This window comes from Amphiprion ocellaris, chromosome 17 (assembly GCF_022539595.1).
Source record: "Amphiprion ocellaris isolate individual 3 ecotype Okinawa chromosome 17, ASM2253959v1, whole genome shotgun sequence".
Classification (NCBI taxonomy): domain Eukaryota; kingdom Metazoa; phylum Chordata; class Actinopteri; family Pomacentridae; genus Amphiprion; species Amphiprion ocellaris.
This window is the reverse complement of record NC_072782.1, coordinates 21,320,427-21,347,816: the sequence shown is the minus strand read 5'-3', so window position 1 is coordinate 21,347,816 and position 27,390 is coordinate 21,320,427. Positions and strand designations below refer to the sequence as shown.

The 27,390-nt window shown below is 39.9% G+C and overlaps 1 protein-coding gene across 4 annotated transcripts in view; it reads left to right on the top strand.

The window, feature by feature from the left end:
- The window catches only part of LOC111566118 (seizure 6-like protein), a 115,422-nt gene that overhangs the window by 49,094 nt on the left and 38,938 nt on the right, over window positions 1–27,390 (top strand). For all 4 annotated transcript variants that reach the window (XM_023266534.3, XM_023266533.3, XM_023266531.3 and 1 more), the window contains exons 2-7: window positions 11,234–11,689; window positions 14,678–14,817; window positions 17,823–18,018; window positions 25,032–25,217; window positions 25,339–25,510; window positions 26,891–27,057. In XM_023266534.3, the coding sequence (XP_023122302.1) occupies window positions 11,234–11,689; window positions 14,678–14,817; window positions 17,823–18,018; window positions 25,032–25,217; window positions 25,339–25,510; window positions 26,891–27,057 (1,317 nt within the window). The remainder of the gene's footprint in view (window positions 1–11,233; window positions 11,690–14,677; window positions 14,818–17,822; window positions 18,019–25,031; window positions 25,218–25,338; window positions 25,511–26,890; window positions 27,058–27,390) is intronic.

Here is a 27,390-nt window from a genome sequence, read left to right as displayed (position 1 = left end):
AACACCCTTTTAACAGGGAAAAAAACCTTGTGCAGAACTCGGCTCTTTATTGGGGGGACCCATCTGCCTGCTGGCCAGGCGGGTTAAGAGGGACAGAAGAGGTAGAGGGGTAGAGGGATAGAGGTAGAGCGGTAGAAGGGTAGAGAGGTAGAGGGATAGAGGCAAAGGTAGAGGGACAGAGGGGTGGGGAGGGGGAGGGATGGGAGAAGAGGGGAGTGGGGAACAAGGGACATATAACACACAGTTGGATACATGTATGATAACACATGATACATACAAAGTACAAGCTAGCATTGAAATTGATTCATAGTTTACTGTTATGATGTACGGCTCTGGCATTAAATATACTATATATATATAGGTGGTATATACAAGAACAACATTACAAGAAACAAAATACTGACCGAGCAGACTAACGCGAACCAAACTTCATACAAAAAACAACGAATTTAAAAAAAACCAAGCAAGGCTCTAAACTAAACAAGAATAATGAACAAAACTGGCCACTACGTGGGCTAAAACCAAAACTTAAACAAAACGGCTAGACTCACACTCAGCAGACCCAAACAGGGAGGGCGCAGACAGGAATTAAAGCCGGCAGTCTTATGGTGGCGCACGCCGGGGCTGCCGACATGCAGCGGGACAGCGGCGGCTGCAAGAGTGCAGTGACGGGGAGCCGAAGCGAGGACAGAGGGGGGAAGCTCCGGGAACGAGTCGGGCAGGACTGGGCAGGCAGGGGGGAGTCCGGAGTCGAAGCAGACCTGGGCAGAGCGGCTGGCGGGGAGCCAGCAGGAACAATGATCCAGCACGGATTGGTGGAGTGAGTCAGGCTTTAACTGCCGCTGATCACTGATTGGGCTCAGCTGCGGTGAGAGCGCAGCTGAGTCCAATCGGCCAGAACAGTCAGCTGGTCCAGGGTGTAGCACAGAGGAGGGAGGGGCCATGACATGGTAGTAAAATTCAAGCAGTATGTAGATGAAAATATCAAGTATAGTGAGGGTGATGCAGAGTCGACTGGTGGAAATGGGCAGCCGGAAGCAGTGGGCTGGAGGAAGGTCAGCAGCAGCATCCCACAGGTGGAGAGTAGGCCAGTTGGTGGGACAGCAACCGCAGATCTGAAGCATCCAGCTCTGGGACCAGGGACACTCAGAGAAAGGATACAGGGAGAAACAGAGTGAATGTAATGCAATAACGGTATATATATTAAATATAAAGGTAGATAGAGAAGGGCTCAGTTCATCAAGAGAGGTTCCCCAGCAGCCTAGGCCTATAGCAGCATAACTAGGGGCAGAACTAAGGGATGTCGAAAAGGGAAGTCAGTTGTGCAAATGAAGACACCAGCTGACCCCTTCAGGGTCACCCAGTCAGCCTTAACTATAAGATTTGTCAAAAAGGAAGGTTTTAAGCCTGGTCTTAAAAATAGAGAGGGTGTCCGCCTCCCGAACCCAAACTGGGAGCTGGTTCCACAGGAGAGGCGCCTGATAACTGAAGGTTCTGCCTCCCATTCTACTTTTAGAGATTCTAGGAACAACAAGTAAGCCTGCAGTCTCAGAGCAAAGAGTTCTGCTAGGATAATATGGTACTATCAGGTCTTTAAGATATGATGGAGATCAGTTGTTAAGAGCTTTATATGTCAGAAGAAGGATTTTGAATTCTATTCTAGATTTAACAGGAAGCCAATGAAGAGAAACCAGTATAGGAGAAATATGATCTCTCTTGCTAACTCCCGTCAGTACTCTGGCTGCAGCATTTTGGATCAGCTGTAGATGTTTCAGAGAGCTATTGGGACAACCTGATAATAAGGAATTGCAATAGTCAAGCCTGGAAGTAACAGATGCATGGACTAGTTTTTCTGCATCACTCTGAGACAGGATGTTCCTGATTTTTACAATATTTCTCAGGTGGAAAAAGGAAGTCCTACAGATTTGTTTTATGTGTGAGTTAAAGGATATGTCCTGGTCAAAGATAACTCCGAGGTTCCTCACAGTAGTACTGGAGGCCAATGTAATGCCATCCAGAGTAACTATATGCTTTGAAAGCGAGTTTCTAAGATGTTTGGGATTTTGGCAAAATACAGTGACTTCAGTCTTGTCTGAATTTAGTAGTAAGAAATTACAGGTCATCCAGGTCTTTATGTCCTTAAGACAATCTTGCAGTCTAGCTAGCTGATTAGTTTCATCTAGCTTCATAGATAAATACAATTGAGTGTCGTCAGCGTAACAATGGAAATTAATACAGTGCTTCCTAATAATATTGCTTAAAGACTAAAGCCCCCCATGACCCGAATGAGGATAAAGCGGTAAAATGGATCGATGGATTGTTGGGTTAGTCTCCATGGTAAATAAAGCTGTAGGGTAAGTTCTGCAAGGGTCCAGCCAGGTGAAGTTCTGTAATTTATTGTATTAGTTAGATTATTCTCAGTAATTATTAATACTGTCGGGTCTCAGTCATAATATCTATTAAAATCCGGAAAAATTGTATTTTATATAACTGGTTTGAGGTTTTAATCCCCAATATGTGAATTACTCTGTTAAAATCACACCACAAATAACTATTTAGGGTCTTAACCCTACTTTTTAAACTTGTTAGGATAATTTTGTAATGCAAATTATAGTTTTTTTTACTGGAAGATGATACAAACAGCTGCTGTGGAAAAAGATGTTGACCTGACTTAACAGTTTCTTAATTTATACTGCATGGTTCGGATCTTATTTGTTTGAATTTGTGTTCATTATTTGTCTAATTTCACATTTGTTTTTTTTATTATGCACTTTGCAGCTTTGTTCTTGGAGAGGTGCTATAAAAATGAAGTTATTACCAGTGTAGAACAGCAACGTATCAGCAGAGCCACAGAATAGAAAGAATAGACCTGGAATATAATATAAACACATAAAAATACTGGTTTTAGCCAGTGTAAAATAGAAAGTTTGCACTGAAGTTATGTGTCCTTGCTTCCATTACTGTAACAACACACTTTAAACGGAGTTGAGCACCTTTATCCTTAACAAGGTCTGTCTAGACAGCAAAGCAGGAAGACTTGTTTTTGTGCTGGTTGTCAGATTAGGCTGTTTGTTCAGAATCAATGAAACTGTCTCAGTTCTCAACTGATGTCCTGAAATAGGCACAGCTGTCCTGATTACTGGGAGATACAGTACATGCTCCAATTTTCTATGAAACATTTGTCAAGAACCAGCAAGTGGTCGCTTTCATCGTCGTTGTGATCGAGAGGTCACCCAGGTATTGCTGCACCCCGGGGAGTCCCCACACAACTTCTTCCACAGGCCTTTGAAACCGCAGACATCAAGGCTTTCCCCAACAAAAAGGCACATCTTACCACCCACCGCCTTGTGATGGTAGGCTGACCTTTACCGTGTGCACCAGCAGATATCTTTTAGCCATATGTACAAACAGTCAAACCTCCAAACCAATTGAAGAATTCCAGATTTATATCAGCCATGTTGATCAGCAGAAGCAAAATGCTCTTCTTGCTTGATGTTTCTCTTATCGTGATTATTCTCCTCAAACTCTTAGTTTACTTTAGAGCACAGATTTTAACATTCTTGCCTCTTCTGTCCTCTGTAACATCTTCTTCACAACGCTAATATGAGGAAATAACATTCCAAGTCAAGGTTATTCTACTTTCTTCTCATTGTCAGAATAACTTTTAAATAAGAGCAGAACCAGTGCTAGTCTAACTGAATGTGTAGTTTTTAGCAAATATAACTAAAACATAATGCATTTTAATTCCTATCACTTGTCTCCAAACTGTCAACCTGAAAACGCTAATCCACTTTGATTATGGCAGAGTTTTAATATTTAAAGGAAGAATGTCCTTGATGAAATGTTATAAATTCTTCTTTTGGCTTCTGCAGCCAATGTAGTGTCAAAGTTTGTTGTTGGCAGGAGGCCATTTGCTTGTTTTCAGAAAGGAAGGCTCAACTTTTCTCTGTTACGAGCTTAAATGAAAACTTCTGTCAACATAAAAGATGACGATATATCAGTGATGTGCTTGAAACTTCTCTCTTCCAAAAAATGTGTTCATACAGATGGGGAAGAGGACACTTACGGATTAAACCTTCTTCAAATGATACACAAAAGTCAGGGCTTGGTACATTTTACAGCGGGAACAAGAAATACAAAATGTGAAACTTTTCTTTAAAAAAATTTTGGTTTACTGAATAGACTATTTATTTGTTTGTTTGATAGGGACAGTGCACATTAATGAATGTCTATTTAGGCAGCGGTAGACGTAAATATGCCGGATAATAGCAATGATGCTAATTTACGTCCACATTCCCTAGGCAAGTAACAAAAAACATAACAATGAAACACAGGACAATAGGTCACAATAAAAGGACAGTAGTTCACAATAAAAGGACAATAGTTCACAATAAAAAGACAATAGGTCACAATAAAAGCACATTACAGAAAGTACACAAAGAAGTTAGAGGTCAGTGGTCACAAGACTGGTTCACTTTCAGCTACTGTTTAAGGTGAGTTTTGAAGGTTAGTAACGTGCCACACGCAATTATGGAGAGTGAAAGACTGTTGCAGATTATACTGGCGTTCACAGAAGGAGCATTTTGTCTGAAGGCTGTTTTTCTGTGTGGGACCTCACAGTTGCTTCTAAAAGAGGCCCTGATTCTGACACCGCTGTGAGCCCTTCTTTTAAGAAAGTCAGACATGTTGGGTGGGGCGAGTACATGTAACACCTTCTAGATCAAACAAGCAAATTGAATTTTTTTTAAAAAAAATTCACTGTTTCGGATTCCTCACAGGCTCGGGTGCAGGAAATGAGAGGAAAGACAGAAGTTGCAAGGTCTGGATATTTATTCACGAAGAATCACAAAAAACAACTACAAATTTAAACCGGAAAACTACTACTGGAAACTCACACGCAAAAGCTGAGTCTAATAAACACAAACTGAATTCAAGAACCCCCCTAGTGGGCTGGTGGAATGCAAAACTCTACAAGAAAATACTAACTCAGATAAGTTAACACCTTAGCAGGAAAGTTACTAGAGGATACGTCATAAGTAGAACAGATAGAATAAACCCAAAACTAAATGAGTCAAGGACTAACTACGGAAGACTGAACAAGTCACGTAGAAGGAAAATTCAAACTCACGGAACATACTAGGCACTATACTAACCGGGGACTAAATACAAGAAAACGCAAGATCAAGATACTAAGGCTCTCAAGGAAAAAACCTGAACAAACAAAAGCTGGGATGCTCGGACGGGAACAAGCTGAGCTACTGGAAGGGACCAGGACTGAGGGAGGAGAACTCTTCATTGGGGAGCGTGGCGAGTGGATGGCGGAGAGGTTTTCAGGCTGGGAGGCTGCGGCGACAGGCTGATGGGGAAAACGCCAGAGGTGGAGTGCTGATTGATCCATGTGGGCGAAAACCAGATTGTGAAGCTGATGCAGGTGAATCGGGGTTGACAGAAGCAGGAACAGGTGGAATCCAAATGCTGATTGTTTGACGATCCGGTGCAGAATGGTGAGTGGTGTCTGATATTGCAGTAGGGATGATTCATGATTGGCTGAGCTCCACCTGCTCCTGCCTCAGCCGATGCTGATTGCGGATTACGATCATCTGCCGCCGCAGCCTCTGTGCCAAGCACAACGAAAAGAAAAACAGAAAGGGAGGGGGAAGGGAAGAGCACCATCTAGACCTCGCAGCAACGGGCCTGACATTCTGAAAGCTCAATAAGTTGTACTTCTCTAAGATATTACAAACATGATATGACATTGGTTTTCTATCGAAGACCTTTAACAATTTTTACTCCGCCAAGGAATGTGGCGGAGTTATGTGATGATCAGCATTAGTTTGTCTGTCTGTCTGTCTGTCTGTTCACAACATTACTCAAAAACGGTTTAACAGATTTGGATGAAATTTTCAGGGAAGGTCAGAAATGACACAAGGAGCAAGTGATTCGATTTTGACAGTGATGTGGCTTATATGACTTCCGAACAAGTGAACACGTGAACACTATGTCAGCTGCTTGCTGATGATCACAAATCCTACTACAAATCCACCGCTGCGGACCATGAATTTTTTTTTTAAAGATTTCATCCCTCGGAAGTCATATAATGACTGAGCAGCCTTGGTGGAGTACTGCGCTCTCTGAGTGCTCTTCTTGTTTATAGAATGGTTCCATGATTTTGCATGCATTTACACCTGAGCAACCAACATGTTATGCAATATTCAGACAACTATGGCTGTCTGTCTTTTAAAGGTCTGTCAACTGGAAGCAACCTGCTAATAAACAAGTGGAATTTGCCTTTTAAATACATTAAAATACATATTCTCACATATAGATAATTAACAACAAAATAAAAATAAGAAATTTAAAATCTATCATGGTGCAGCATGAAGTTAACTGTGCTCAATCTGTACTGTGCATCTATCCACAGCAGCTTTCAGCTTCAAATATTCTCTCAAATTAAAAACAAATATTATCCAATAAAGTGCAGCGTTAAGTAAATGAACTACTGGATGTTCAGCATTGCAGTCATCCTTAGTAGCAGTACGCGTGTGCAGGACTGAAAGACCCATACTAAAAATGTGCAGCACAAATATGTGTCCTGCTTCAGTCCGAAAAACAAGTCATGACTTATAAGAAGTCTGTGATTTATTCTGCCCAAACCAGATGATCTCAAGCTGACCTGTTGGGTTGAGTAGTTGATCTTTGACCACACAGACACAGAGTTGAGGTTTCTGCCAACCATGACAACAATCCCACTTTTTTAGGTTTAATATGTTTAATCTGCTCAGTGGTTCTCTCTTTGGCCAAGTTGTGTCTTCTGACCTTTTCTGCTCAGTGTTCAGATCAGAGGTGCACCATTATTCTGCAGCACTATCATTCCTCCATACTCCTCCACTCTGCGGCTTTTCTGTTGTTGCTTTCCTGCAGTCGCAGCAGTTTGGTGGGAAACAAGCAGCAGCTGATTTTACTGATTATTTCCTGTCGTCTAATTGGAGGTGCTGATCACTGAAATCAGCTGCTCTGCTTTCTGAGAGTTGAATAAAAATCTGCAAGCTCTTGGTAATAATTAACATAAATAAGATTTAAAAGTTTTAAAATAAGATCTCAACACACACAGAGATAGATACATCTTTATTTATTAAATCACCATGTTCTCCTGCGTGACAAGTCTCTCTTCAGAAAGCTGAATATCCCATCAAACTGTAGCTGTCACAACAGTAAATGTCACAGCCCATTCATCTCAAATAAATCTCCGAAAGTCTGTCCGCCCTCGTCAACATGTCTACTGTGTTTGTCCCAGAACTAAACTGTGCACATAAATCTTCAAAAGCATGATGGGAAAAATCAGTTATTAATACAATCTCTGCTTTTATGGTCTTCACAACATCTGGGCTTTAATTATTCATCTGATGACTAAACTAAATTACTCAGGTAGCAGTGCAGCAATGGAAACTGTCAGCAACATTTCACTGAAACATGGCAGGAAATTAATTATACAATATGTTCAGCAGGCTCTGCTTGTTAATCTCAGCCACAAAGACTTTGTCTGTGGCCAAACTCATTGATTTCTTATTTAGAAAATCGTGGTGTTGGAGTGCTTGTATGAAACCAGAGGGTTCACTGAAACCACAGAGCTCCATCTGTATTCATGCACTTTCTCATTAGACGTCAGTGTTTAGCTGGTTCAAAGTCAGAGGAAGAGCCTCCTGCTATGAATAAGGTAAATGGGAAGCGTGCAACAACAATGCAAAGGTCCACTGAATGCAAATGCGCACATACTGGAGACCAATTAAGGACAGTGGATGACAATCCACTTATGGCTTTCTAGAAAATTCTGTCAACACTCTAAAGCTAACAGAACCACAAATGTGCTGTTCAGGCAACAAACTGTCTTTTTTATTTTGAGAGAGTTGACTCACAAGAGTTGTGGAGTGGAAGAAGCTGGTTAAGGAGATGTTATTCCCCGTTCTGTGTTTTCAAAAATCACATTGTCAGTGGGTCATTACATAAAAAATCAATCAGTACCTCCGACCAAAACTCTTCATAATTAGCTGGTATTCTAATATAGTCATATTTTTTAGTAAAAATAATGCAAATTATATCTTGAAGGGCCTCTAACTCTGAAGATATTCTTAGCATGAAGGTAAAATTTGAGATAGTTTCATTAAATATGTATCATTCCAGAATTGGAGGACATTTGGGCTTCAAAATTTTTGAAAACTAAACCTTCTCTTTTACAATTTCCTGCTTCATATTCATCCATAATAGGTAATAAACTATCAAAGGCTTAATTGGCTCAGCTTGCTCTACCCATTCTTTTGGAAAACTGTTTGATACACTGTCTTCTTCTACCAGCTAAAAAGGTTCTGCTAACAGGGTTGTGTTCATGTTGTGGGACACACGTTCCATGCATAATAATTATTATTTAAAATATTATGGTGATTAAAGAAAAATGTTAGCACAATTACAAGAGACATCAATGAAAAAAATAATACCAAAAAGGAGATTTAAATTTCATTTTGACTGTTTTATTTGTGATTCAATTTGGTCATCAGGGTGGTGCGACAAGAGAAAAATGGCATCTCCAGACTTATTTGTTATTTTAAAAATCTATTTAACATTCTTTTCTCCCATTTTTTTAAAGATTTGGTCTAAGGACAAGTACATTTACACAGCAACTGCATGTTTTAGTTTTTTATACATGGATTATTTGAATTTTGATGGGTGGGATGTAAAATGTCCTCCAATTCTGGAATGACCTATGTACTGAAGTTATTGTAAACAAAATAACTTGCTGATTCTGAGGAGGTAAAAGGAGGCACTGAGAAACTATATTACATACTACACAGCTTAAGTGAATACCTTTCATCCAGTCAAAGTACTTGGCCAGTGGTGAAAAACACTATGGTGCCCAAAAGCCTTGTAGCTGGAGAAGAAACCAGTCGGATACACTACAAAGAAAATTCAAACTGATTGTCTCATGAATTTGTGAACAAATTCACATAGATTTTTTTTAAATTAGTCAGTCTTACTGATATATTTCCAAGAGAAACTTGAGGACATGAATCATTTATAGTCAGACAAGCATACAATCAGCATACAGAAACCACATCTAAAGCAGACAAATGCGAGATTTCATCCAAAATTGACCAAAGCTGCAGTTTTCTCCTTAATGTCAGCTTGAGTTTCTGCCCACCACTAGCAGCAACATGAAACATCACAAAGGCTGGATGTTTCTTGCCGAGTTAACTAAAGCGTTCATATCTACAGACTTTACCTTTGACTTTCAATCAAAGAACCAGATGTTTTCAGTTTTTCAGTGTCTGATCCAACAGCTTCTGTTTGAAATAAAACAAATGATCATTTGACTTGGGGCAGCAGAGATGTTGATTATTAAGGTTTATTAACCAACAGTAAGGTGAGCAGGAAACATTCAGTGAAATGTGTGTAGACTCTGATGTTAGAGTTAATGAATCATAGTATGTAATAAGTGACCTGCTCGTTAGTCAAAATGGCAGGTTAGCAGACATTTCATTTTTCATTTCCTCATAGTGGAAAGTGAAGTTTTAGCAGCAACGCCATTCTGTCAGAGCGCCATTTATTGCAGACCGTCTGCTGTGACAAATTTGGCAGTGAGGATAAAAACAAGAAGTGGGCCTCTGCTCTGTATAGCTTCCACCCGTCTTTGTCAGAATTACAGCATCTTTTCTCTAACAGTCTTATATTTTGTACATTTTCTCTTACTGTCAGTAGGGCCATGGAATGCACATGCCACGGAGACCCATATCATCTGCCCATCTCTCTGTCTTGTATAAGTTCAGTCCTTTTATCTATTTCTTTTTCCTTTTACCTTGCTACCTGCTCTTGAGTAGTCAAACAGTGAAATACCTGAACCATCAAAAAATGTGAAAATGACAGCAAATGTGTCACATAACTGTATTTTTTGTGGATTTAAATTTAGCAAAAAAGTACTTTTTCAGTGACATACTATGAAAAAGCAAATGACTATACAGCTACAGATTGTTGGTGTGGACACCTATTACAGTTAACATGTAAATTTTTCTGTTTGGTTTTAACCAAATGCTGTAAACAAATAAATGACTTATTAAATTACTAATAATTTTGATGTGGATGCTATTTGCAGTTTTTGGTCTCTGTTTTTATTAACAGTCAAGATATAAATTAATGATTTCTTGTGATTTTTTAATAGATATTATTTGTAATTTAATTGATAATGTGGGTTTGAGCTAAGTCCATCAGTCTGATAGGACCACGTCAAGTCTGCTGTCTGAAAGCAGCAACAGTCAATTATTTAAAATCAAATTAGAGGAGCTTTAATCATAAGAGCTTATATATGTTTGTTGCCAACGTAATCACTGATTTTCTCTAAAAATACATTTAAAGAGCTCAGAATATCAAAGGCACAGTTTTAGAGTGGAGGCACATCAAGAGGAAAAGTTTTCCAGTGCGTGTGTGTGCGGACAGCTGCTGGTGTGTAGCTGCCTAAATAATTGCAAGCTGTGAAAGCTGAAATTAGTTTCTTGATGATGGCAGTGTGACACATTGAGCGCTGTGCCGGTATATCAGGAAATTTTAAAAAAAAAAAAAAAAAAGGATATTTATTTTCTGTCTTGAGATGAAAAACAGCAAAACAAGAAAAAAGCGTTTGTATTGTTAACAAACGGAAAGGATATTTTCCCCGACTTATCTTTCTTGATAAAAATGACAGCAGCGCTCCTTTAGGATGCACTCCAGGAGTGAAAGTGACACTGAAATGCAGATTAATGTCTGGCTGCACCTCCAGCACGGTGTTCAGCTGGAGTGTGTGTTGTTTGAGGCTGGACTGCAGGAGGACAGGAGTGCATGTGCAGCAGTGGTTTGTGTGTGTAAATGCTACTGTGTGCTGTTTTTGAACTAAGCTGCTGGAGATGGCATTTTAGCATGCAGGGCAGAGCTCCCCCCTCCCCTCAGCTCCTGTCATGCCTAGCTGCCCTGTCTCTCTACTACACTGTGTGTGTGTGTGTGTGTGTGAACAGTGGAGGTAAGTGTGCACTGACTGTGCTGGCTAGATAACCCCACTCCCGATAAGACCAGCAGGACAGTGACAGAGCCACCCAGTGCCATACTCCCAGGGCATTTTCAAAGATGCCCCACACCCCCCACCCCCACCCCCCCACCCCCACCCCCACCTGTCTTGCCAGTTGAAAAGATTGATTCCTTGTTTTTTGACTCTTTTCAGATAAAGTCCCCACAGCCTTGTCCTCCACCCAGCCTCCAGTGGGGCCAGCAGGGACTACAAATGAAGGCAGCCCTAAAGGCAGAAGTTCCGGTACTGCCACGGCTGGTGGTTTGCTTCAGTCAGTGCTGGCCCAAAAGGGACGACTGGTCTCCCAGAAAGGGGACATCATTCCCTCTGCTCTACCCCAGAACCTGCTCCCTCTTCTGGGCAGAGGACTCAGTATCAGCTCTCTCCCTGGAAGTCAATCCCTGGAGCATGAAAGCGGGGGATTACCGAGGAGGGTAAAACCCCCAGCATCAGCTGCAGCGTCAGGCCAAGGCAGTCATCCAACTCAGCCTCTTCCCACAGACACACACTCTGAGCTGCTTCACACACAGACTCCTGAGCAGGAGACCGAGGTCACCACTGTGGGCTCGATGCTGGACGTGGACACAGAGACAGAAGCACCTTCATCAGGTTTGTTCAGTGTTTCATAGTGGTGGAATCGAAGTAAATGCATTTACTCAAGCCGTGTACTCAAAAGACAGATTCACATTTCTCCAAGTGGGTCTTAAAACGGTATTCACATGAACATATTCAGGTTTCGCTTGCTCTAATAATTCTTCCTGTCAATACTGGACATATAAATTTCTCTCCTAACATGCTTCTAGTGATGGAGGACGACTAACTTTATCTGAAGTTAATATTAGGCTTCAGCCGTCTTACACAATTAGCTCAAGTGAGTATCTTGAAATGTTCTAGTACAGAAATACCTCTTTTTGTTTTCCCAATATTTCTTTGTGGAGTTATACCAACATAACTTACTGTGGAAGAAATCCAGTTGGTCAAACTCAGACTTATGAAGTTGCACTCCCTGAAACGGTTGGTCAGTACACAGAATATAACAGAAAAAATACACTCCTATGTAATATCAGTTAATAGTCAAATGATTCAAAATTGTATCACCTCTCATTAACTGCATTATTTCCAAATGGAACAGTAAAGTGTTTCCTGAATAAAATACAAAACAAACACTTTAGAAAGATTATTATAAATACAGACTAGAACATAGAAACTCAATGGAACAAAAGTGAATCCACCTGTGATCACTGACATACAAGTTGGAAAACCTACAATCACTGAAACTAAACCAAGTACATCTTTAACTTCCCGTCAGTCTACCTGCATGAACATGGCTACAAAATGAACTGTGACCAGCACCTCTTCCTCAGTTTTGGACCCAGGGACTATGTCTACATCATGGCTCCACAAAGAAAAGAACTCAAGAATCCAAGTGTGAGACTAAATGAAGACTGAAAAGGATATTGGAAGGTAGTAACCAACTAAAAATCAGCTGAAACACAGTTGCAATAATCAGGAGATACAGAATGAGCCATAGTACCACTTGTCACGGTTAGTGGGGGGGTGAACCCAAAGCGAGAACACGCAGACACAGAGCTCAATTAACCGGGTTTATTAAAATAATAACAGCTCAACAACCACAACCGGGGAGCACAAAAACTTACAAAGGTGGGACTCACAAAAACAGGAAGGGAGGGGGCTGGCAGGTTCCTGGATACCGGCAAGCTGCCAGGTTAGGTGGTGCAGGCGAGGGGGTGTCCTGGTCCTTTACAGGCAGCAGGAGCAGGTCATGTCAGCAGCTTCCACAGAGCAGGGCAGAACTGCAAGGTGCAGTCAGCAGCATACTGAAGCAGAGTTTAGGATCTGGCCCTCAGTTGAGTGGAGAGCCAGGCTTTATGCTGCTGGTGATGGGTGGTGATGCACTTCAGGTGTGCTGGAAGAGCAGCTGGCCTCCATCAGCCCTGATCACCAGTTGGCAGACACACATCAATGGGGGGAGCTACTGACAGCCCAAGGAGCAGAGCAGAGAGAAGGAGGAGAGACAGAGGGGCAGAGGAGGTCACGGGAGGTCAGGCAGGGGCAGGTGCAGGGACCAGGAAGGGGGCCGTGACACCACTATTCAGAGCTGCAGTGGTCGTTGTCTGAAAGTGATGCCACTATTTTCACAATCTACTTGTGAAAAACAGATGGGTAGTGGCTTCAGACTTGGCATAGGAGTTACAGATGAAAATCAAAGTTTCTGTGACAGCTCAGTGTGACATTTTATAACATCAACCTCAATGGACGGAGGCCAAGAAAAAGCCATTCCAATGCAAGATTACACTTTGCTAAATCTCACACACACACACACACACACACACACACACACACACACACACACACACACACACACACACACACACACACACACACACACACACACACACACACACAAAAAAAAAAAAAACGCTTGATGTATATTGGGCACACATTCTTTGGTCAAATGAGACTAAAATAATTTAAAATCGTACTTAATTAAAATTTTATTTAGCTCAGATGGGGTCCAGCATGTTTGGTGTGAACCTGACCAGGACTACCACAGTAAATGCATCGTCCTGAGAGTGAAGCACACAGATGAGAGTGTGATGAAATGGGGCTGAATGAGTGCAAAAGGTGTTGTGGAGTTGATGAATGAAGATGCAACATGAATGTCTGTAGATAAACCAAAATACTGGTTGACAAGATGACTACCAATCTGCAGCAGCTTGACAGAATATAAATCATCCAGCATGATAATGATCCAAAGCACAAAGTCATACAAGAGTTTCTAAAGAAGGAAAAAGTGAAACTATGGCTTGGACAAGTGTGTCGCCTGACTTGACTCCAATAGATCACTTTTGGGGTATTTTAAAGGGTTAAGTAGAGCAAGACAATCCCTCCAGCAAAGAGCAGTGGGAAAAAAATAGTGTCTGAAAAATGACAGAACATTTCTTGAGAAATTTGGTTTCCTCCATGCTGAGGAGAATTGAATCTGTGGTCAGAAATTAACATGGACGTATGACGTATTGAAAAATAACAGACTGGAATTTCAGTAATGTATGACTTTTGTGGCATGAAGTTGCAAACGCAGGACATGCATTTTCAATATAGTAAACCTAAACTGTTGGGAATTTTACCTCAGAGCACATACCTACTGTACAGCAAAAGTAATCTGATTACTTTAAGGCGATAGAGTTTTGAATTATTTGACAAAAAATTGTTCTATAATCCGGAAATTAATTTAATTTGTAAGATGAATGCAGAAGTTTGAAAAATGCAATATTTGTCTCTGAAATTTAGTAGAGAAGTAGCAAAAAGAGAATAGACTTAAGTAAAGGGTCTAACTGCTCCTCCCACTTAGAAAAATCTTTAGAGGAGCAGAGCATGTGCTATTTATTCTATGACATTGTTACCAGCCACGAGTGCTCGCTGCACCTTGTGTCTGCTGTTTAGATCCCTGTAATTTCTGTCATTAATTATACACAGCAGGGATTTCCAATGAGCTTCCAGTTAGGCTCACATTAAAGGGATTACAGGAGACAAAACAAGGCCAATGCAAAACAAACCCCTCTGCTTTCTCCACAGCCGCATCCAGCTGCATGGTGAATCTCTCCGACCCAGAGGGATACATAGACTCCTCTGATGACCCCCCTCTGCCTGACGGTGCCCTCCTGCACTGCACCTACACCGTGACCGTGTACACCGGATACGGAGTGGAGCTGCAGGTACACATGGCCACTGTGTGCAGAGTCACTGGTCATCGTTCTGTGGACGGATGCTGCCCTGTTTGTGCTTTTGTGATTGTGAGGAGGCCTCTGATCTGAAGCCACGTTGATTTCTGCCTCCTAGTGGCAGCTGCTGGCACTGCTACCCTCTGCTTTATTGGCACGAGCTTAAGATGAGACACTGTCAAGTCAAAAGATTTTGGAACATTTTTTTTCCAGAACATCCAATATACACATTTAAGTGTTTATTTAAGCACTCACTAGATTTAGGCAAATTAGCTCTAGATTAGATTAAACTTCACTGACTTTGTACAAAGCATAAGTACTGAGACAACAAAATTCAGTTTAGCATCTTACAGAAGTACAGAAGAAGTAGTAAAAATGCTTTTTGTGCTGTATGGATGTATATAGCATGGCACAGTATTAACAGTATTAACAGTATGAACAGCATGGTATGAGCACAGTAAGTGCACTACCGTTCAAACATTTGGAGGCACTTAGAAATGTCCTTATTTTTGAAAGAAAAGCATTTTTTTCAATGAAGATAACATTAAATGAATCAGAAATTCAATCTAGACATTGTTAATGTGGTAAATGGCTATTCTAGCTGGAAACAGCAGATTTTTAATGGAATATCTCCATAGGGGTACAGAGGAACATTTCCAGCAACCATCACTCCTGTGTTCTAATGCTACATTGTGTTAGCTAATGGTGTTGAAAGGCTAATTGATGATTATAAAACCCTTGTGCAATTATGTTAGCACATGAATAAAAGTGTGAATTTTCATGGAAAACATGAAATTGTCTGGGTGATTCCAAACTTTTGAACAGTAGCGTATATAAATAGAAGAAGCTGCAGATAATGTGAAGATAGATAAATTTAAAGGTACTGATAAATGACAGAGGGAACTGTATGAACAGTGGATATGAGATGAGATGAAAGATATATGCAGTAGATACACAGTATGAACAGTATTAAAATCGATTCTCATGTACATGTTTAAAGTCAAAATTTTAGAAATATTGCAATGTTATAATGCATATATCTTCAAAAGGCCAATGTCAGAAAACCTCCACTGCAGTTGCACTTACACTACCATTCAACAGTTTAGGGTCACCCAGGCAATTTCATGTTTTCCATGAAAACTCACCCTTTTATTCATATGCTAACATAATTGCACAAGGGTTTTCTAATCTATTCTAATATCTTCTTTTAAAAAAAAAAGTTATTTACCACTGTATTTATGATTAATTTAATGCTATCTTTACTGGAAAAAAAAACTGCTTTTGTTTCAAAAATAAGGACATTTCTAAGTGACCCCAAATTTTTGAACAGTAGTGTATAAATACCAAACCATCCAGTTTTATTCCTATCTATAATATCTAAATCTATCTAAATAATTCCAGACAACCTTAAAATGAGAACAGAAGATTATAACAGAATAAAATACCAATAAAATTATAAATAATTCAGTGAAAAGCAATCCAAACACAGTGAGTTTTGAAAAATGATGTAAGAGACGAATTAGAATTTGCAGGCCTGATCTTGTCTGGGCCTCTTGAACAATAAGAAGAGAGACATCTGAGGATCTCTGAGAGCAGAAAGGGACAAAAACTAACAAGAGCCAGTAATATAACCAACAGTATGACATGTCTGGACTTTAAGAAAAGCAGCAGAATTTTGTAATCAGTTCATAGAGCAACAGGCAGCCAGTGCAGGGCTGGAAAATGTGATCATGAGTCTGTGCACCAGTTCACTTCCCTGCAGCAGTGTTGGGATACTGTGACCCAGATTGGTCAGTATCAACCTAGTGATTTTCAGTCAGTCCTGTCAACATTTAGCTGATAGAAATAAAAGCATTTATGAAGGTTGTCAATATGTGACTATAATCAATATCATCTCTTTCAGTACTGCCTGCGCTCCATTGTAATTCATGTACAAAACTGTATTTCTATTTATATATATATTATGACACTGCCCGTTTCTTTAAATGTTTTAACCACCTTCACCACCGTGGAAAAGCCAAGTGGAATCCTCCTTGGATGACGTTAAACTCATCTGCTATCTTTCGATATGTCCATCCTTCACATCCACTAAGAAGTACCATTTCAACTCTTTCTTCTTTCAGCAAAGCCATATTTATAGTTAATGAGATTTCCAATGTATCCAGACTTTAGGGACACCCCGTATAAAGCCATGCCCCTTTATGGAAACAGCACAACCATTAGAGAGAACTCACAAATGTTTTTTTGTGCAGTTTGACATATGTATGATATCATATATCATAAGAAAAGAGAATGAGAAAAAAAAATTAAAGTTCAGTCCCTTTGATTGTGTTTTTTTTTTCACAAAACAAAGAGAAAACCTTTAATCAACATGTCCAACCTTTGGGTGTTGTTATTTTTGAAAAAGAAATGGGGCCCTGATTTGTATGCTATAGATATTTAATAATTTATATTTTTACAAGCTCCACAAACATTTTCACACTACTCAGCTCATCAACTCTAGAAGATGTTTCACCAAGTTGAATGTATCTTCCAACAACTTGTTCCCCTGTATACCATTTTTGAGCCATGTTGCATTTATTTTATTGATCGGTATGTCTTATTTTTCTCCCAGTCTCTCGTGTTGTCTCCTCTCTGCTCTGTGGAAACACTGCCAGCAGTTTATCTATGAAAACTCTGAATTTTTGACAGTTGGTCACAGCTGAGTCAGTCACACAGAATCAGTTATGCTGAGGAGAAGCACAGAATCTGTAGGTTTTTTACAGGATCTGGTGCACATGGTTTCTTTTTTGGCATGTTTTTTTAAAATGAGACATGTAGTAGTTTTAATGAAATATTTAAGCTTGTATTTGGTTGATGACCACAGATGAAGGCTTAAACTCTGATGTTTTTTTTCTGTTTTGGCAGTTTCTGGATGATAAATGGTGCCATATTACAGGTTGGGTTTTTTTCAAAGTAAAAGTTGAGAGGGTTAACTGGTGTTCTGTGTGTGTGTTCAGGTTAAGAGCGTCAACCTGTCAGAAGGTGAGCAGCTATCTATCCGAGGCGTCGATGAACGAGGAGCCCTGATGGTTCTGGCCAATCACACGCTGCTGGTCGAAGGTCAGGTGATCCGCAGTCCCACCAACAGTCTGTCGGTCTACTACCGCTCTGCACCAGAGGGAAGCATGGGCATCTTCCAGCTGCACTACCAGAGTGAGTCTGCATACCACACACACACACACGCACGCACGCACAAGAGTGTACACAAACTGAATTCATACCATGACTAAAATATGAATATGCATATACATAAACACACTATAGAAGTTCAACAACTGTGAGTCCTCTCATTAGGACCTAAGGGGCTGTTTGCACTCTGTATACATGCTAATTGCATAATCAAAAATCTTCTCATCTAATCACTTTGCACGGCGATTGAATCTGTCGCGTGAATTAGCTGATTAGAGCCCTGATTAATTGGCTCTCATCTCATTAGGAGACTGAGAATATGGGGGTTCTGAATGGAGAGAGTGTGTGTTGTGTATGTTTCTGTGTGCGGTGCCAGCCCATAAGGACTGCAGAGGAGGAGGCATCCGAGTGTTGCGATCCACCTGTGCCATTAATCACAGCCATCTAATCCTTTTACATCACCGCCAGGCAGGAGAATAGTGCTGATTGAGATTAAAACATCCTTGCAGAGAGAGATGTGGCCATGATAAACAGGCATTAAAAAAGCAAATAAATTCAACACATCGTAAAAAAAGCAAAGAATATCAGCCCACACAGCTCACAAAGCTTATTGTTATTAACATGATCCAATCCCTTGGCTGCTTGACTTCTCAAGTGAGCATTTAATACATTAGAAACAAAAACAGTGACCTAAAGTGCTGATTTGTTAAATCCTTTATAGCTGACTGACTGACTTCAGTAGGATTAATCTACTCACATTGCTTCAGGTTCTTTTTGTATAAATAAGGGAGGATATTTAAAATGTCCCATCCTCTTCATGCTTCACCGTGTCCTGTCTCATCTGGAGGAACCTGGAGTTTATGTGAGAATCATGTTCTTTGATTTTTTAAATGCATTCAACTCCATCCAACCCACCATACTCAAAGACAAGCTCAAAGAGATGGGAGTGGATCATTCCTGTGTTTCTTGGATCATAGATTACCTGACAGGAAGGCCACAGTTTGTCAGGCTGGGGAACTGTGTTTCTGTGACATTAATGAGCAGTACTGGAGCTCCACAAGGAACAGTCCTGGCTCCATTCCTGTTCACACTGTATACATCAGACTTCAAATATAGCACTGAGTCCTGCCACATTCAGAAATACTCTGATGACACTGCTATCGTATGTACTGCTATGTATCAGAAATTGACATGAAGCTGAATACAGGGATCTGATAAATGCCTTCAGTGACTGGAGTCACAAAAACTGCCTGCTACTCAACGCCTCAAAGACAAAGGAAATGATCATCGATTTCTGCAGATCCAAACCCCCTTTTCAGCCAGTGAACACTTGTGGCGTGGACATCGAGGTGGTGACATCGTATAAACATTTAGGTGTCCACCTTGATAATAAATTAGACTGGTCTAAAAATGTAGACTTCATCTACAAAAAGGGCCAGAGCCGACTTTTTTGCCTCAGAAGACTTCGATCATTAGACATCGGCAGTAAGATGCTGCAGATGTTTTAACAGTCTGTGGTAGCAAGTGTTCTGTTCTACGCTGCAGTCTGCTGGAGAGACAGTATAAAAAACAAGGATGTAAGGCATCTGAACAAACTGATTAAAAAAGCTGGCTCTGTGGTTGGAATCAGATTGAACACATTGGAGGATGAGGTGGAGAGACAGGCACTGAGAAAGATGGAGGCCATTCTGACAAACCTGGATCATCCACTTCACATCTGCCTCAGTGACCAACAAAACATCAGTGGACGGCTCCTATCCCTGCAATGCAGGACTGAAAGACTCAGAAAATCTTTCTTGCCATCAGCAATCAGACTATTTAATTCAAAAGTAAACAGATGAGACCAGACAAGTGAATTTCCTTTCGGGGATTAATAAAGTCATTGTATCGTATTGTATTGTATTCTATCCCAAAGCCAACAGCTGCACAACATGAAGAGTCTTCAACTATATTATTGGCTCCTTAAATGAAAATTTTACATTTATTCCTGTTCACTTCAATTTTTGGGTGTATTTTTTCCTCACTGTGGGCTCATTTTTCACTGCAGTATAAAGTTGTGCCAGTTTTTATGAACAGCACAAGCATGGTGAGAAGGGGAGAGATCTCAGATATGTCTCATGTGCGGAATGACACAGTCAGAATGCCATAAATCACAAAAAGGAAAAAAAATCTGAATTTCTTTGATTATTTATTTTACAAAAATTGGAAAAGAAAAAAGGAATTACACCAATATAATAACTCTTGAGTGAAATTATTGTGTCAGATATTGCTCAGAAGTATTTACAATGAAATGAGAAATCATTCACTGCCTAATAGACTAGCATTTCAATATAAGTATGATACCTACAAAGAATTCAAATGTACACTACCGTTCAAAAGTTTGGGGTCACTTAGAAATGTCCTTATTTTTGAAAGAAAAGCATTTTTTTTTTCAATGAAGATAACATTTAATGAATCAGAAATACAGTCTAGACATTGTTAATGTGGTAAATGACTATTCTAGCTGGAAACAGCTGATTTTTAATGGAATATCTCCATAGGGGTACAGAGGAACATTTCCAGCAACCATCACTCCTGTGTTCTAATGCTACATTGTGTTAGCTAATGGTGTTGAAAGGCTAATTGATGATTATAAAACCCTTGTGCAATTATGTTAGCACATGAATAAAAGTGTGAGTTGTCATGGAAAATTTTAAATTGTCTGGGTGACCCCAAATTTTTGAACAGCAGTGTCCATTGAATTTAATCCTAGTTGCAGTCTGCATACAGCCCTGCATCCATCTCCACACACATTACTCTGCATTGAACTACTTATGAAATGCACAAATGTGTTCATATCTATGCAGTGATCAGTTAATATCATGTAAGAAAAAGCAGAACTTTCTGTTTGTTCCACATTTGTTTGTACCAAAGTAAAAACACTATGAAGACAGATCGAACTATCTCTTTACTCATTTCTTCACTTTTCTTCACCTGCTTCTCTGTTGAGAAGCCATGAAGCCTCTGTCTTTTCATAACATACCAAATATCAAAATAAACAGCAGAACTCATGCTTTCTGATGACACTAGTTACTTCTCTGCGTGGCAAAGAGGGATCCATCCATCATCTATACACGGCTTAATCCTCATTAGGGTCACGGTGGGGCTGGAGTCTATCCCAGCTGACTTAGGGTGAAGGCAGAAGACACCCTGGACAGGTAACCAGTCTATCACAGAGTTACATAAACAGACAAACAACTGCAGTTGCATTCACACCTATGGGCAATTAAGAGTCACCAATTAACCTCAGCATGTTTTTAGACTGTGGAGAACCCAGAGAGACCCACACATGCACAGCTTTCTAATGCTACATTGTGTTAGCTAATGGTGTTGAAAGGCTAATTGATGATTAGAAAACCCCTGTGCAATTATGTTAGCAAATGAATAAAAGTGTGAGTTTTCATGGAAAACATGAAATTGTCTGGGTGACCCCAAACTTTTGAACAGTAGCGTAAATAAATAAGCTAAACTAACAATGAATAGAAAAAGTTAAAAGTAATGCTGGCAATAATGCCGAAATGGTATTGTAATATTGCACTTAATAATTAAATAATAATAATAATAATAATAATAATAATAATAATAATAATAATAATAATAATAATAATAATAATAATAATAATAATAATAATAAATGATGATATAAGATAACCATCCATTATTTATACACTGCTGAATCCTCATTCGAGTCATGGGGGGCTGAAGTCTATCCCAGCTGACTTGGGGTGATTTGGGATTTCTAGCTGTGAGGCGCCAGTGCTCACCACCAAGTCACTGCACAACCCTGACATAAGTTATGAAAAATAATAATGTACATGGTATAGATATTTAACTATTTACATTTTTACAGCCTCCACAGTCCTTTTCACTCCACTCTGCACGTCAACTGTAGAAAGGTGCTGAATGGCTGTTCTTCTGTATGTCATCACTGAGCAATGCTGCATTTATTTTAATGATCCAGTATGTTTTATTTTTTCTCCCAGTCTTTTTTATTTGTTTCTATACTTGTCTCCTCACGCTCTGTGTAAAAAAAAAACAAAAAAAAAAACTTTTCGTGCAATTTGCAGAATCAATTTGCATAATCCTGTTTACAACAGACAACAATGATAAAACACGTCCAGCTTAGGTGAGACATAATTGGGAGTTCACACTTTATTTCTCACCTCCATATAAGTCGTGGGTTCAGGGTTCCTTTGTGACCTCCAAGTCGACTTTTGAATGGCTTTGAAAAACAAAATGAAGGTTTTGGAGTGGCCTAGTTGAAGTCCGGACTTCAATCCAATTGAAATACTGTGGCGTGACCTTAAAACGGCTGTTCATGCTGGAAAACTCTCCAGTGTTGCTGAATTGAAACAATTTTGCAAAGAAGAGTTGGCAAAAATATCTCCACCGAGATATGAAAGACTCATTGGCAGTTATAGAAAACCCTTGATTTCAGTTGTTACTGCTGAGAGTGGCCCAACCAGTTATTAGGTTTAGGGGGCAATTACTCTTTCACACAGGACCAAGTAGTTTGAATAGTTTTTTTCCCTTAATAAATAAACTCATCATTTAAAAACTGCATTTTGTGTTTACTTGGGTTATCTTGTATGATATTTACATTTGTTTGATGGTCTTAAAAATTGAAGTGGGGAAAATATGCAAAAAAATAAGAATTTGAGAAGTAGCCAAATACTTTTTCATGGCACTGTAACTGTGAGAGTTTGCTTAGACTGTTCATATCAGACTGTGATACCATCCTGGGCTGTCATGTATAAAATAGCACACAGTTCCACCAGTACACTAAGGCAGAGTTTTTCTGCAGCCACATGAAACATGTTTTGTCTGCTTTTTATTGCAATGAGAACAAACTCTCTTGTTAAAAACCACTCGTTGTATTATGCAGGTTGTGCAGCACGGTGCTGCTCTTTGTGAGCATAAAGAAATGATGACGACAGACAGAAGCTTTTATCCTAATATTCCTGCACAGATAATACTGTTTAAAATGTCATTATTATAAGCTAATGTGCATGAATGTTGCCATGGTTACATACAGTTATGCAGTTCTTTGATGGTTCATGTTCGCAAGTTGGATTTTGATTTCTCAAATCTGTCATTATTGTCGGTGATAGAAAGTAACAGTGGAATTACAATCCTCGTTGGAAATAAAGAGAAATGTCATCACCAAGGCTTCTTATCCCACAGTCATCCATTTAGTGGGTTTCAATACAAATCGCACCTTTTATTCATCATTTACTTCACATTTTATTTATTTATTTATTTTTTATTTATTTATTTATTTATTTATTCATTTATTTGATCAGGGACCATGGAATTATCACAGAACACATAGACGTGATGCATTACATATAGAGTGTATAGCATTGAGCTAATTTTCAACTCCCGTCCCTGGTTGGGCTTTTAAGTAAAAGTAGTCAAAGGATCAACAACACAAATAAAAACAGCACAGACAACATTAAAAACCTATAACCCCCACCCACCCACGCACACACACACAAACACGCACAATGACGCAATCCACAGTCAGTCAGACCTTTGCTCTCACTCTGCAGTATTTGTACTCTTACTGGAATTTTTTCTGGCTTTTGTCCTATTATATCCACCAAACTTTTATTATAACTTGGTGAGATGTGGCTGACAAAGATTAAATAAAACACTACATGAAAAGTCAGATGTCGAGTGGAAGCAAGAATACGAAACTTGACATAAAAAATAAAGAATCTGAGAAGGGGGCAAATACTTTTTCACGGCAATGTGTATACACTGACAGTAACTTTCTGAGGCCCCCATAGTACTGTAGTTTGAAAACTGTACTTTTTCCTAATTTTGGAGGGCCAATAATTAAAAAATTGCCCTCCACTGAAGCCATTCAGTCATTTTTATTGTGCTGAAAACAGTTTTGTCTGTGTCCTCACCAAATTTCATAGCCGTGGCAGTTTTATTTCTGGAACTGTTGAACCCTTAAAATGGCTTCTCAGATAAGGCATGTTATGAAATTCTGAAAATTCAGTCAAAATATTTTAGAGAACTTGATTCTAAGGCTGTAACAAAATCTGAGATGGTGCAGCTGCACCAGTATGTGAAATGACACAGACTGACCTGGCTGGAGCTGTGTATTTGTAGATGCAGAAGTAGAATAATAGAGATAATACTAGCTTTGCATCTTAAAAGGCAAGGCATTTTTATTTGTATCGCTCATTTCATACACAGGAGTGGCTCAGTGTGCTTTACATTGAAACTAAAAAGAAGTATTAAAACATACAATTTTAGAATAAAATAAAACCTGATTATGAATACAATGAAAACAGAAAACTAGAAAATATGAATTCAGCAAAAAGAATAATTTGCATTTAATTGATTAACAGAACAAACAGTGTAGATAAAAGATTCAAATGTCAGTGACTTAAAAGAGCTCACCCATGAGTCCATGAAAAAAGGAAAATTTTTAACCTGGACTTGAAAATATGAACGTTTGGTGCTGACCTTAATTCCCTTGGTAGCTTGTTCCATTTGTGTGCAGCATGGCAGCTAAATGCTGCTTCATTATGTTTGGTTTTAACTCTGGGCTCTACTATCTGACCTGAGTCCGTAAATCTCAGAGCCCTACAGGGTTTGTACTGTGTTGTGGACTTAAACCATTCAGTGACTTATAGACCAGTAGCAGAACTTTAAAATCTATGGTATGGGTGACTGGGAACCAATGTAAATACTTTAGAAGTGGACTTATGTGTTCTGATCTCTTTTTTCTGGTCAACACGCGAGCTTCAGCTGTTTAATGCTCCTTTGGGGAAGTCCAGTCAGAAGGCCATTACAGTGGTCAAATCTACTGAAAATGAAAGCATGAATAAGCTTCTCCTGGTCTCACAAGCAGTAGCAGTAACAAGAACATTAGAACATAAACATAGATACGATTAAACACAGTATCACTGGTGCTGCATTTGATCCTTACTTACAGCCCAATAAACATATTTGTGTGTGGTGTCTGTCCCTGTGTGCAGTCTTCAGGCTGAGCTGCTCGTTGCCAAAAAGGCCTCACTTTGGGGAGGTGTCGGTGCTCGACCTGCTGCCTGGAGGCACCGCACGCTTTCACTGTCACATGGGTTACCACCTACAGGGGGAGACGAAACTCACCTGCCTCAACGCCTCCCTGCCGGTGTGGAGCGGCAAGGAGCCCAGCTGCAGGGGTGAGTGGGTGCAAATCTACAGACACCAGTTTCTCTACGGTTTGAAATAGTTGAAAATTATACATCAAAAATGAGTCCATGTGAGGAAAAGATACAGCAACAAAAATCTTCTCCCCTGCAGCTCTTTGTGGGGGCACAGTGAAGAATGCGACAGTAGGGAGGGTGCTGTCACCTTCTCCCCACCATGGGCCTAATGCCACCCTGGACCGCTCGTGCTCCTGGTCCCTGGAGGCCCCCAAGGACCAGAGGCTGCACCTCCATCTGGAGAGACTGGCCCTGGGACCAACTGACAGGTAGGAGCACCTGTCTTCACATGAGTTACTGAATAGGCATACTGAGCACAGGGCCTGAGGCACTAAGAGTCAAGGAGTCCTGGTAATAGAACGCAAAGCAAAAACAAAAAGACAAGACAGACACGAAATGACAACAATGACATGCAAAACCATTAAAATGAACAGAATGGCCACAATTAGACACAAAATGACATCAACAACTGCATAGAGATGCAGAATGAACACAATGAGATGCAAAATGACCAGGAGACTAACAATATAAAAAAAAAAAAAAGGAGGATACACCACTGAAGAAATGAACTGACTACATACAGCATAGCTGTGTTGTTTTCACCATTTTATGTCTGCATTCCTGGGATCTTCCTACTCTCTAAACATTTTCTTTAACAGCTACTGTAACAGCTGTGCAGCGTTGAAGAGTCTTCTTTTGCGCTGTACTTTCCCCCCCTAATTTTCATACTTGGGTGAATGATTATCACTAGATAAAAGCTTGCTTTGCAAAAGTTGATTCTGCCATTTCTGGCCACCTCCTTGATAGTATCGAACACTTTAAGGGGGTCTGTTCTCACTTTTCTTGGCTATAGTGATATATCACTTATTAAACGCCTATACAATGTAAAACTATGCTGAAATTACACATCATAAAACGTTGTTTTGCCTTGGACATACTACTAAGTGGTCTTCATTACTGATGGGATCTCTGAAGTTTGTTTGGGCCCTACTGTTGTCTTCTTTGACAGTCAACAGGATACCATCAAATGAGTGCTGAATCATATAAAAGGATGACACAAAGGATGACAGCTCTCACAACAAAGTGTTAGATTGTTTTTATTTTCTATATCAATATAGGTGTTGTTCTTGGACTGGACAGCTCTTAGCAGTTGGAAAACCAGACATTTCCCTTAGAAGTGGTAGGAACCAAACAAAAAAAGTGAATTAAATGAATACAAACACAAGGTGAAATGAACGATCATGTTGCATAACTTTCAGATGTGTAAATAAGAAACTGTAGGGAAACCAAACCATATTGCTTTATAAGTGGATGATTTGTCAGGTTTAGTGTTTACAACGTGTTTCTTCTGCTGCCAAATCAGCAAAAATTCACTTAATGCTGGTGTAATGTCAAAGAGATGCCTTTTTTTTTTTAAAATTAAATTCATTTCCTAAACAATATCCAGTGGCTTTTGATCTTCCCTTAGAGAATCAGCTTCTGGCCACAAGCAAGATATATGTCGTCGGGTTCCCTGCAGACACATCACAGGCTGGTTATTGGGAACATTTTGTCCAATAATGTCTGTTATGGATCTTTTTGGCTCATCTGCTTGAACCATCTCAACAGCTTTCACATGCACTCACTCACACAGTGTTTGGTCCCTGCAGGTTGGTGCTGTGGAGTGGGCTGGATGCTGGCTCTGTAGTTCTGTTTGACTCAGGTCGGGGCGGACAGATACCCTTTGAGGGAGTGATCAGCGAGGGTCCAGCTGTGAGGATCCAGTTCATCACTGACCAGCCAAACCACAACACAGGATTCAACATCCGCTATGAAGGTACAGACATAGATGGAATCAAGCACTAAAATAAAACCTGAACTGCATTTCTGCAGCACATTTAAACCAACTACATGGACTGTTGAATTTCTATAATTACTGAATAATTATGTAAACAGACAAGACCATTGCTGAGTGTTTCTTTTTACCTCGCGCGCTGCCAAGTTGATTTCGGCTGGATTGCCAGGAAGAGTTTGGGAGTTTTTGGCAACATCAGACTGCCCAGGGATGGAAATGTTCCTTCCAACATGTTTATCCTCATCAGTGCAGAGAAAACGACAATCCAACCAAAGAATCATGTTTCCAAATGGAAACAAGATTTATGCACAATGT